Here is a 12,573-nt window from a genome sequence, read left to right on the forward strand (position 1 = left end):
CACCTCCCCTCCTTCTTCCCTATCATTCACCCCTCCATCCAGATCCATTTTTCTCCCCCAAACTCCCTCTCCCATCCCTTCTCCCCCAAGGCCCCACCTGCACCGGCTTCTTTTTTCCACCCTCATTGTTTTCTGCTTCTTCGTGCTCTCTACTTCCCTGGGGCAGGTTGGTGTAGTTGGCCAGCCCACTGAGCAGGGAGGACACCATGGGGCTGGTGTCCATCTCCTCCTATGGAGGAAATGGGTCAGTGTTAGGAAGCTGGGGGGCGGCCAGGGTTAGGGCAGTAACTGGAGTGAGCTGGACGTAGAGAGATGGGAACACAGATCAAGCCGCTGAGTTTGGGATGCAATGGGAACAGAGGAGGAGGAAATGGGGGGTGGGGCAGGAGAAGGAGGTGGTGAGATAGGAGAGGAGGGCAGGGAACCAAGAGGGTAAAGCCAGGAAAGACCAAGAAGGGCTAGGGGAGGCGGAGGAAGAAGGTGGACCTGAGGGAGGGATGGAGAGGCGTCTACTCTTCCCGAGGGAGAGAGGGAGCACTGAGGAGCCAGCGTGACTAACTGGAGCCCAAGCAGCCCACCTCAAACAGGGCCATGTTCTTGCCCTCGTACTCTTTTCCCTTCTCTGTGTCCGTGCTGTTGATGAAGGGACTGCTCTCCTTGGGGTTGCCATCACCTGAGAAGGAGAGGAATCGGGTCTGACACCGGGCACTCGTTCCCTATCCACCCTGTGCACCCTGGCCATGTGTCCACCTTAATTCTCTGAGCCTTGGGTCACGCGCTCAAGAAATTGGGCTTGCACGGCCTTCTTGCGTGATCTTAGTTGTCAGCAAGGATAAAGAACCCAGTTTACTGCAGGCATGTTCTGAATTCCCGGTGAGCACGTGAGTCCTTTGCTCTTGAGGGAGGGTCCTATTTCATCCACCGTGATACCTAAGAGTCCCCAGAGTTCCCTTCCTGGGTGTAAATGAACCCACCTTAGATTGAGGGTGGACATATGACTTTTCTTTCTAGGGAGGACAGCAGAGAACCCTGCAACCTGAACTCCCAAGGCTACCCTTTTGGCATGTTATGCTCCCCCATTCACTGTCAGTCTACCCTGTGTCAAGAGAATGGGCAGAGGTGGACTCAAGCAGCCTAAGACACTGCCTCTGCTCTTAGATATCCAAAGCAAAGCCAGAGGAGGAGAAGCAGTACACAGGACTGCTGAAGTCCCTGAAAGAAAAGAACATCAGGGATGCAGGAGAACACGAAGCCCAGCCGGAGAGGTCACAGAAGGCTTCCCAGAGGAAGTGACGTGTCAGCTGAGAACTGAAGGATGAGTAAGGGCTAGACTGGGAGGATGGCAGGGGGGTGTTCCAGGCAGAGAGAACCCAGAACAGGGTGTTTGATGTCCCAGATGTGGAAGCCAACAGAACAGGTTAGAAGTGCTGAACAAAGCAGGATCTAGCTAGAGTCTTAGGAAGGGGCACATTGGGGCTGAGGAAGGAACAGTGGCATGGGAAAAGATGAGTCAAGATAGATGTGAGCCTTAAAGATGTGAGCCTTAAAGAAGTGGCAGGCCATCTTGAAGACCTTGGACCTCATCCAGAGGACAATAGGCAGTCACTGAAGTTTCAGGCCAAAGAGTGTCATGACCTGACTTGGGTTTTGCAGCAAGCCTTCTGGCTTCAGGTGAGAAATACAGCAACTAGAGCATTTCCATAACCCAGGCGAGCGCTGACAAATGACCTCGGTCACAGTAATATGGGGCAATGGAAAGACTCAAGCACCAAGCATTACGGGAGCATTGCTGCACCAGATGTTTGGGGAGGGTAAGGGAAGAATCTAGGATAATGCCTGGGGTTTCTAGCATGGGTCAATGAGTGGGATGATGCTACAGCTTAATGAACTGGAAGTATGGAAGACAGGAGTTTGGGGTGGGAAGAGGCTGAATTTAGCTAAGGATCAGAAGCTGCCTGGGCACATGGAGGAGGCAATGCCCATGAAAGAAGCGGCACACTAGAAGGGCCAGGGGTAACCAAGCAAATGTGCATAGGAAATGTGCCAAGCCAAGGCGAAACTCTGCTGGTGCAGAGAAGGGTCCCTCCAATAAGATATGAGGTTTCCATGATAGCAATTCGGTAGCTCCAGCCATCAACCTCCCTCAGCACTGGGGCGGAAGGTCCAGCAGCAGACCTCTTCCTGGACTCTGGGGAGAATCACCATTGTCCAAGTTTCACGTAAGGCTGAGGCCCTGTAGACCCTGAATCTCCTAGCCCTCATCTCCTGACAACCTTCTCTGTCCAGCCTTCTGCATCCTTCTCCCTGACTCCTTGAACCCTTCTTCAAGTCGCCCAGCTAGGGGTCTCATCTCCAAAGCAGAATGTAGCCCAACCTGTCTGAAAACCAGGGTGGTGCAACGCCAAAACACACACGTTCACCCTGCCCACCGAGGCAGAAATGCCTGATCCTTCCCTCTCACCAGGGTGCGTTCCTGGGAATAACAGCACGTGATAGTGATAGTTGTTCAGGAATAGTGTTTGGGGGAAAATTCTCCAAGGCTTCCCTCTCAGAACCCAGAATCTGAAAAGATCTGTCTGGGACCAGAAACAGGAGAAATGAGAGAGAGAGAGAGAGAGAGAGAGAGAGAGAGAGAGAGAGAGAGAGAGGTGGGCCCCCTCTCCTTTTAAAATGTTGACCAGATGCCTTTTGCTCCCCACAGGGTGCTGGGGGCTAGGGAAGCTACTGGGACGTAAAAGAAAACCCCCTAGTTGTTCAGGAAAGAGCTGGAGCTGGGAAAGTTTCAACACCAGCCTCTCCAGCTCTGTCTCCAGCCTGGGCTGCACTCTCCCACTGCAAACGACACTAACTTGGCCTAACTCATAGGATGGTCAGGGGGCCCATCATGACGGCAACACAAACGCGCCTACTGCAGCTACCGTTCTCAGCACAGCTGGTACCCCTTCAGCCTGGGCTCCTCATCCGACATCATTCCTTCAGCTGCAAGACTTAAGGGGTTTCTCTATCCGTGCCATTGGATGCCTTTCTTAGAATCATCCTCTTGGGTCCAGAACCACCATCAGGAGAACCCCTACCCTCTGTCTCTCATGCTCCGTCTCAAGCATGCTTTTTTTTTTTTTTTTTTTTTTTGTCCCAGCGAATGGCGCTTAACGGGCTGGAAGGGGGACGTCCTGGCCGGAGACCCCGTAACTAGGAGGCCTGTCGCCGGTCTCCATGGCGACAGCGCGGACTTACCGCGCAGCGCGGAGCCGAGCCGGCCACGCGCCCGCAGCCACTTATGTAACGCGGCGCGCAGCGCAGACCCAGACTACAGGCCCGATTCCGGCCAGGAGCGCAGAGGAGGGGGCAGGTTGGTAGGCTTGTCCTGGGTCCCGCCTTTCCATCCGCTGCCTGGGCCAGACGCCAGGCTCCCGGCCCCATCAGCCAAGGGTTGATTTTGTCCCCTGCCTGGAACGCCTGTCTCACTTGTTAAAGGGGGATGGGGAGTGAGCGTCTGCGTTCTCAAAGGAGCAGAACAGCAAAGGAGAAACTAGTCCTGATTCCCTAGAGCCAAGAGTCTGGGTGATGGGGGAGCGCCTAGAGGCGCGCAAGAGGCAGGCCAGACCCAGGCTGAGCCCTCCCCGCCCCCGCCCCCGTCCCCGCCCCCTGGGAGCTCTCAGCCTGAATCGGCTTTCAATTAAGCTGCGGAGGCCAGAGCTCGCCCGGAGGAAACAGGCGCAGGCTAAGGAGGCTCCCCTGGGGCCTGGGGCTGGGCCTAGAGGGAATCCCCACTGCAACTTGGGGAGAGAAAGGGGGCGTCAGACCTCAAAGGGAAAGGAGATCTAGGTGCCAGGGACAATCTCCTTGGGATCTTTGACCCAAAGGAGCCTTCACACTCTCCCTGAGGTCAACACCCAGATCCTTCCACTTAATTTCAAGAATCCAGACTCAGAGTCAGGAGCTCCCTTGGTCCTTCTTTGCTCAGACCCTGAAAGTCTTCAGTGCCCCCCACCAGCTTCACCGAGCATCGAGGCTAGACCTTCCCCCTCTGGGACACAGAATTCTTGACCCAGGTTCTGGCCACTGTAATTCCAAGTGCTGGACTCTATAGAGAGAGAGAAAAAGCCTCCAGATGGGCCTGCCTCACCAGGTGTCTAGAAACTAACAGAGAGGCCTGAGAGTTGGAAAGAACGACTAGTTAGAATCCTGCTTCCAGCACACATGCGCCTTTTTACCAGGCCTTTGGCGACCCCAAAGAAACACGGAGGTCCAGTGAAGGTCGGTGGAGGAACAGATGCAGAGAAATCCATAGAACCCGTTCTGGGGAGCAGGAATGTCTCACAGCGGAGGCATCTGAGGGGGATCCCAGGAGGAAGTGACATCCCTTCCCTTTGCTCCTGGAGCACTGCTTCAAGATGCCTGGAGCTACTGCAGAATGAACTTTACAGCCCCCTCCCTCTGCAGCCAAGGAAGCTCTGTCTGATGAGGTGACCCCAGGTCACTTGAGAGATGGATACACTGGCCAGCTGTAGTTCTGTCTCCAGTATAGGACTCAGCCCCGTGGGAGAATGGGAAGGGGATGTCTCGGACAAAGGATCAGGGACACCGGGGCCCCCAGCCTTCCCACGCATCCAGTGGGCCCTGACTGTACTCCAGAATCAAGGACCTCAGAGTCAAACCTGCTAGTGTCTGCGAGATCATGCTTTCAGCTCTTGGGGCCTTGGGCCATCTCCTGGGGAGGTCTGTGGGAGTCTCGGCCTAGAGGGTCAAGCAATGCCTGGGGGAGCGTTTGAAGGCGCTGAGCGCAGACAGTAGGCACTGGAGATGCGCTAGTGCGCAGGGGACGCAGCGCCGCTGAAGGGTGGGGGCTGGGGGCGGCTGACAGCCGTGATGGATGGCTGAGACCGCTTGGGGGCGATGAGGGGCCTGGGAGCCTGAGGGGGTGGCTGACCCCAAGACCTCGGAGCAGAGAAACGGCCGTGAAGGATGACAGAGAACCGGAACTGCACAAGGATTTGCTCCAGAGCCCCTCAGCTCCTCGCAAGTCTCTGCACCCACCGCAGCGGGTCCGCAGTGCCACCACGGGCGCTGGGGAGTCAGCTACTGGGACCCCGTTTGTGAGGCTTTATCAGGAGAGCTAAGAGAGACAACTATAAAGACTTCCTCTGCCCCGCCCTGAAAACCACACTGCCGCCCTAGGGTACCAAGAGAAGGGGGAAAGAGGGGAAGAAAGGATCTTGCTTCTTGTCCTGAATAGGAACCACGGAGAACCGAGAGAGAGAGAGAGAGAGAGAGAGAGAGAGAGAGGAAATCCGCAAAGCAGACCTGAAAATCCACAGAGGTGCTAGCTTCAGGATGAAATAAGGGCTTCAGGGAGCCTTGGGGGAGGGGGTCCTGGCTGCACCAAGTGTCCCCTTAAGGGGACACCGCAGCCCAGACAGGAGCTATCATATGCCTCCAAACCCCAGAGCCATCACTCCCCCCCACCTTCCAGCTGGAAGCTCAGAGCGAGGGACTGCAGCAGACTGCGCCCCCTGGAGCCACCGGTCCCTGCTCTGCACCAGGACGCCCAGGTCCCCCTCTCAGGGAAAGGAGCCTCCCTCCTGCCCGTCGAACCGCACGTCAGTCCTATTCTAGCTATTCCGTCCCCTTCCCACAGACTCTCGGCTTCAGCTAATCCAAGCCTGTCCCCAGGCCGTGGATCAACCCAACCCCAGGTCCCCGATCTGCCCCGAAGCGCGGCGCATTCCAGAACCTCGGACAGCGCCTAGCGCATTCCAATGGAGCGAGGCTCCTTGCAGCCTCCGGCACCCGCCGCCCGAGTCAGCCCCCAGGCTGTTCTCTGCAGGAGGCGGCCCCCAGCTCTGCCTGTCACCTCTAAGCTGCCCTCCTCTTCGCCGCCCCCTCCCCCGCCGCCCCCGGACCACTGCTTACCCGGGTTGGCTCCCCCATCGCCGTCCTCGCAGTCCGTCAGGTTGTTGAGCATGGTAGCTGCGTGGCGCCGGGCTAGGGATGGCTGCGCTGCTTCGCCCGCGCCCCTCTACCCGCCGCTCGCTTGCTCGCTCGAGCTCTCGCTCGCTCGATCTCCGCTCCACGGAGGAAGAAGCTGCAGTGCCCGCCCGCCCGGCGCACACACACTCGCACACGGACACACGCTCACACCCGCGCGCGCCCCCTCTCAGCAGCGGCGCTGCTCACCTCATCCCGTATGCAGGAGGCGTGAGCTACTGGCGGGTTTTTTTGGAGAGGGGGGGCGGAGAGAGAAAAAGAGAGGGGATGAGGGGCGGGCAGAGAGCACCGGTGGCCCCCTCGCGGGAAAGCTGGGGGTTTGCGCGGGTGGAAAGGAGAGGGTGCTGCGGGGGACGCGGCCTTCGCTTCCCTAGAGCAGACGCAGCCCCCCCCCCCCACTCTCCGGCGCAGGCGGGGCCCGGCACGTGGGCAGGTGCCATCCCGCGCCCTAAAAATAACGGCAGGGAACTAGGTCGCGGCCGTGGGGAGGCGGCCCCGCAGCGGCTGCCTGGCTGGGGGTCTGAGATGACCCCTGGGGAGAAGATGGGGGAGGGACTGCGGTGGCAGGGGTGGGCGCTGTGGAATATAAGGGTCCCAGGGAGCCTGTCTACCAAACTGGTGAGGTAAGGCCTGGGGGAGAGAGAACCAGACCCTTTCCCACATCGCTGTCCTAGAGGCTGGAGCTGAAGAAAGACAACCTAGGCCCCCATCGAGGAGGCGCTGTGCTGCCCTAGGGGGCTCAGGTCAGCGGGTCTGTCTGGCCCATCCTGTTTTTGAACTGCTGGCTGCCGCTAGAGGAGTTGCTGAGAACTCTCTCGTGGTGCCTCAGGCTGGTTGGAGTCTCAACATCCTATCCCCCCAAGACAAGTCCCTGGAGTCCAGGGGCTTTCTGACATGGAATCATCTGTGGAAGGGATGCAGTGAGGAGCATGCAGCAGTGAGGTCCTGTGGCACCGTCCTCCCACCTGAGATGGTGCAGCCTCTAGGGAGGGCAGGCTGACTCCTGGCTGGCCAGAAACAGGGTGGGGGGAGGGGGGAATGAGGCCGCCTGCCGGTTGGGGACCAGATTTTCTCCTGGGGCGGGAGTGTCTAATCCCCTAATCCAGGATTGCTTTCTGAGGCTTCCAGACCTGACATGCTCTCCCCCCCCCCCTTGAGATCAGCCCCCTCCCCCAAAAGCTTGATTACCCTGGGACCCCTCCACAACCCTAGAGTCCAGGCTTGAGCCAATGGTGGAGGCGCTTCAGAAAGTGACATCTGAGGTCTGGACCCATTGAATGTGGGAGATCCAAACATATTAACGGTGTAAAGTAAGAAGAAATAGTTCACAGTCACCCTGGTTCCCAGCTTGGGTTCTCAAAATCCCAAGAGAGCTGCTGGACAGAAGAACTGCTCATCTTTCATTTCATAGATGAAAAAACTAAGCATCCAAGAGAGGAAATGACTGCCCGTGCACACAAAGCCAATGAATGGCAGAATTCAGTCTAGAACCCATTTCTATTTACTCCAGCTTGGGCCTCTCCTCAATAGAACCTCGTTTTAAATTGATCTTTCCTCCAATGAAAGAGACAAGAATACAATCATATCTACGCTGCTCAGGTGCCTCTGATTCTCTGCTCCGAGGAAAAAAAATTAACAGGGGTTGAGTCTGAGATGAGCTTTCTCCCTTTTACGCCTAGGTTTCAGAGATGCAGGGCTAGAGCGGCCTCTTGGCTGGTGCGGAAGGTCTCCCATCTCTGCACAGACACCATTAATAGGCAGGCGTTTTCAGGACCTTGGACAGGGCAGTCTGCCATGCTGATACCGTGGAATTTCTCAACGGTTCAGAGTAGGCCATGATGAGCCTTCCGCGACCCACTCAACGATGTTTCTGAGGGATTCACCAAGGTGCTTCTGCCGATTGGTTTTGTGGACAGCCAGGCAATCCCTCACGGTGGAGAGTTAACCATTCAGACAAGACTTGGGAGATCGTGTGTTGGCTTGGTAATAAAGGTACTTTCAACCAAGCCTGCTGCTGAGTTCGATGCTCAGGACCCATATGGCTGAAGAGAGCTGACTCTTGCAAGTCATTTGCACACATCCACAATAACAATATTTTTTTTAAAGAAGGTATGAATATTTGGTACCCTTGGCTACTCCACAATCAGTCACACACACACACACGAGTGAGATGGCTCTGGACTGGCAGCGGGCATTCAAAGGATCACAGTGAAAAGTTCAGTGTTGAAGAATATCTCAGCACTCCAACACACACACACACACACACACACACACACACACACACACTACCACATTACAGACTATATCGCTCTGTAAAGATGTGGAAAGGAGTAAAATATGAAGTATGTTTGAAAAGATCTGTGGAGATGAGAACCCTGTTTTTCCCCCCCAGCAACCTCCACTTCGGGGTGTCCCCATTAGGCCATGCTTCTTTATCTATGGCCTAGTGCTACTGAATCTCTGCTCACCCAGGGAGAACAGGTGAAGGCTAGAGTGCCTGCCCTTTCCCTGACTGCCCCTGTCAATCCTCACTGGAGCTCTGACCTAGAGAGCCCCCAGGGATGGGGCAGACACAGCTTCTACACTGTCCTCTCCTGCAGAATTCTACTTATTCCTGGACAAAACCAGGTCCTTCTCTTGGGACTCCAGCATCTGAATCTAAAAAATGAAAGTGATTCCTCCCTGTCTTCTGTGAGTCTTGAATCAAGGTCTTGGCGCACTTCCTGGGGATGCCTGGGGATATAGCTCCGTGCGTGAGCTCTTGCCTTGTATTCATAAGGCTCTGAGTTCAATCCCCAATACCACGAGAGTATTTTGGGACTCACCCGGTGGGGTGTAGTGGTGCACACTTTTCAGGAGACAGAGGCAGGATTCTCATGACAAGTTTGAGGTTAGCCTGGTCTACATATGCGTGCCAAGACAGAAAAGACATTGTGAAGTGAGGAAGAGGGAAAAGCCCATTCTTCCTGGGGATTCCAGACCAAGCAATGGCAGGGCCAAAGGAAGACCCCAAGCCCTTCAACTGACCCCACTCTAGGAAGCCAGGCCCTCTTCCTCACCTTCCTAATGCAACTTTAAGAAAGTTCACTGTAAGTGCCTCCTTCAGGGCTACCTTGACCAAGAAGAGGTGGCCTTCAGTTCTGAGGCCCAGGAATAGCCTGCCCCACTCAGCATCCCCTCCCCACACAGAGGAAGAGTCCCCTAGGAAGACGGGACAGTAGAGAAAAACTTCTGGATAGAACAGCTTAAGAGACAGCTGAGCAGGGTCCTGTTTTTGAACTCAGAGTCTCTAAGATTCCTGCCCCCTCCCACCTTGTGTTTCTCAGTGAGAAGCTCAGTGGAGCTGCTCTCTGCAAGAGGACTGTGGTGCTAGAAAGGACTTCATAAATTAGTTTTTTCTACTTACCACCTATGATGAAATTGAAGTCTAGAAATGGAAATGGAATGGGAGGCATTTTCCTTGTGGGCTGAATTTACAAGTGGAGACTAGGATCCAGTAAGTCAGGATAGGGAGTGAAGACCCAACTGTATCTTTTTTCCACAAGCACAGTATTCCCCCCGTTTGGCTCATTCCCTACCCATCCTTATGGCCACATCATTACCCCATGGCCTACCCACCTGCTGTCGTAGAGCTAAGGCCGCATGGCCTCTCCTTCACCCTCCCTCCCACCACCTGCACATGCTCTACCCTCCGGACCCAAATCCTAACAGTGAGTTGAGTCCATTGCATAGCACACCCCACACATACAGGGCTTTCCGCAGAGCACGTCAACCACCACCGTCTCCGTGGCAACCGGGGGCTTAATTAACAGGCTGCAGCCCCGTCACCATGGCAACAGCACCCCAACAGCCCCCTAGTCCCTTGCAGACTCAGCCTGTCTTCTCCATTTCCCAATCTAGACCCCCTTTCTCCGGTAACTCAACCCTACCCTCACCCCGCCTGGAAAGCTGAAGCCTGTAGATAGCTCTGGTTCATTGAGAAGAGAGGGGAGAGAGGGGAATATGAAAGAAAAAGGGAGGGGGAAGGGAGGGAGGGAGGGGGAGAGGGAGAGAGAGAGAGAGAGAGAGAGAGAGAGAGAGGAGACCTGTCACCATAGCAACTGCAGCCCTGTTCATAACCAGTTTGTTGTCATGGAGATTCCTAGGGCTCACCTTGGGCTGAGGTGGGCAGTGAGGTTCTGAGTCTTGATTGAAAGTGGAGAAACCAATTGGACAGGAGTATCCAGCACGTTCACATGTCACACACACTCTCACACTCACACACACATACACACCAATAACAGCATCATTTCCCCCAGTTTACAGAGAGAGATACTGAAACATGGGCTCTGAGTCCTGGAGAGGGTCCCACTCTCAGAGATGATCAAAAACTCTTGCCTGATCTTTTATTGTCTGTTTGGAGAATTTTGTTTTGTTTTTGAGGCCTTTTGACGTCTTTACCGCCTAGGCTGGGTGGCCTCAGCCTTCAGACTACAGACTACAAGTATGACTCCCACTACAAGCCCACTGCCAGTATTTTCAGGAAGGATCCTTCTTACTTCATACTACAGACAGGTAAACTGAGGCCCAGGGGAGAAAAGCAGTGTATCCACTAATACCACACAGCGTAGGCCGGAGCATTGTGTAGCCCGTCCTATGGTCTTGCTTCATCCCCTAGCAAAAGTTATTTATTCTCCCTCTACGAAGGCACACCCCAGTTTCTGTGAGGCTGGCTAGCCCCAGGGTTCCCTTCCATTGCCCAGCCTCCCCCTGAAAGGGTGTGAGCGGGGCTCAGAGCTGTAAGGATTTGTCCCAAGTTTACTTCTATCCCAGGAGGTTACCATCAGACTTCCTTCGCATGGACCAAAAGAGGCCACTGAAGCATGTGGGCTACAGTCCAGGGCTAATGCAACTCTCAAGGCTCAGCCTCTCACCTGCCTTTTCATCCCTATAAGCCATAAGGCAGGTGACACTCCAAGGAGCAAGCCCTATGTCCTGGGCCCCCGTAAAACACGATGCTCGCACATACGCGGTATGCCAAGGTCACCCCTCAGCCACTCCCAGCCTTCTACATGCTGTCACTGCTCCCTTTGGACCTGGGGACAGAAGTGAGGAGAGATCTCTCCGAGCCACCGACTGACTCGTGCCTGAAGACTGACATCAAAGCAGCTGTGGGAAAGACACCAGATGCTAAGATCCCTCCCGAGAACACTCCACTAATTCTCAGCACGGTGACCTTCACGGCAGAGGTGCCTGAGGTCATCTGAGGGCCTGGGAGGTTAGAAAAGAAAAAGCCACGCAAATCATGACAAAGGGGGACTTTGAATGAACTCATGGATCTACGTGCTCACTCTACAGACAAGCACAGAAACATACACACCAACATGTCCCGGCAGCACAGACATGCCCAGAAGCACTGACACACTGAGCCATGAAAGCTGCTGTGAACACATACGTAAGACTTGCACACGCAGCCTCAGCCACAAGCACACAATATTCCAAGCATTTCCCACACACACTTGGACAGTCAGATTGTGTATCTATATTTTACTCCAGTGCTGCAGGTGTTTGCGGAGGTGGGGGGGGGGTGGAAATGGAAAAACTGAGCAGTCGCCTTGGGACATGAGTCCCCAGCATCTCATTCCCAGGCCAAGGTCTGAGGAACAGAAGGCAAGGAAGCAAAGGAGGAGGAGAAGGCGACCAAAGCCACACTCTCATCTGAGGAGCACGGATCTCTCCCTGCCAGGCTTTGGGCCTAGAACTCACCACAAAGATAAAAAGACGTGATCTCTGCCTTTGATGTGCTTGAACCAGCGACCACTGGGAATGTGACCCAGTGAGCAGGCTGGAGAGGAATGACTGCCTCTTCCTGGGAGCGAGGGTAAGTGGGAAGGATTTCAGAAGAGGTGAAACGAGCTCTAGCTCACAGAATGAGTGGGAGTTTTCCCGGCTCGTGGAAAGGGGGGGTGAACAGTTAGAGACAGAGCAGATGCAGATGAGTGAGGTAAGAAGCTGAATGGCAGCCTAAAGGGTTTGGCCTTTATCTTATACAGTGATGGGAGGGGCAGACCTGGCTGGTGTCAGGGGACCAGGGAGGACCAGGTGCCCCTGGCTATATGAGCAACGCTGCAGGGTTGCGCCAAGCAGGTGGGGACAGGCAGAGGAGAACTGTAACGGAATTCAGGATCACTTTTGAAGGCTAGTGGCCAAATCATGAGAAACAATTGAATTTGATGAGAAGAGGAAAAAGGTGATGGGGCGGCGTTGCTGAATTTCTTTGATTCTGAGAGGTTTGATAAACCATTTTTCTTTAAAAATGCCACCAAGGGGAGTTACAGCAAAGAGGAAGAGAAGAAACCCGAGTGTCCATAATCCATGAGACGGTTGGGTCACCTGACTGGAATCTGTGGAAGTCCAGACTTGGAGTCGTCCATACCTTAAGGAACCTTCTGAAGGAAACCCCCCCCCCCCAAAACACGCTTGAGTTAGCTCCAGGCTACGAGAGCTCACCCGCGGCTCACGAGCGACCCCTAGCGACCATGGACCAGGGAAGGCTCTCTCTCTCTCTCTCTCTCTCTCTCTCTCTCTCTCTCTCTCTCTCTCTCT

General features: G+C 54.9%; 1 protein-coding gene across 3 annotated transcripts in view; it reads right to left on the minus strand.

The window, feature by feature from the left end:
- Slc12a5 (solute carrier family 12 member 5) overlaps window positions 1–12,573 on the minus strand; it is a 37,175-nt gene that overhangs the window by 23,202 nt on the left and 1,400 nt on the right. For 2 of the 3 annotated variants that reach the window (XM_055596090.1, XM_055596089.1), the window contains exons 2-3: window positions 579–673; window positions 98–229 (exon numbers count right to left, since the gene is read on the minus strand). In XM_055596090.1, the coding sequence (XP_055452065.1) occupies window positions 98–229; window positions 579–673 (227 nt within the window). Of the gene's footprint in view, window positions 1–97; window positions 230–578; window positions 674–5,913; window positions 6,131–12,573 lie in introns of those variants that run through there. The other variant, XM_055596091.1, reaches the window with a different exon arrangement.

This window comes from Psammomys obesus, unplaced genomic scaffold, assembly GCF_907164565.1.
Source record: "Psammomys obesus unplaced genomic scaffold, mPsaObe1.curated_primary_1811, whole genome shotgun sequence".
Classification (NCBI taxonomy): Eukaryota; Metazoa; Chordata; class Mammalia; order Rodentia; family Muridae; genus Psammomys; species Psammomys obesus.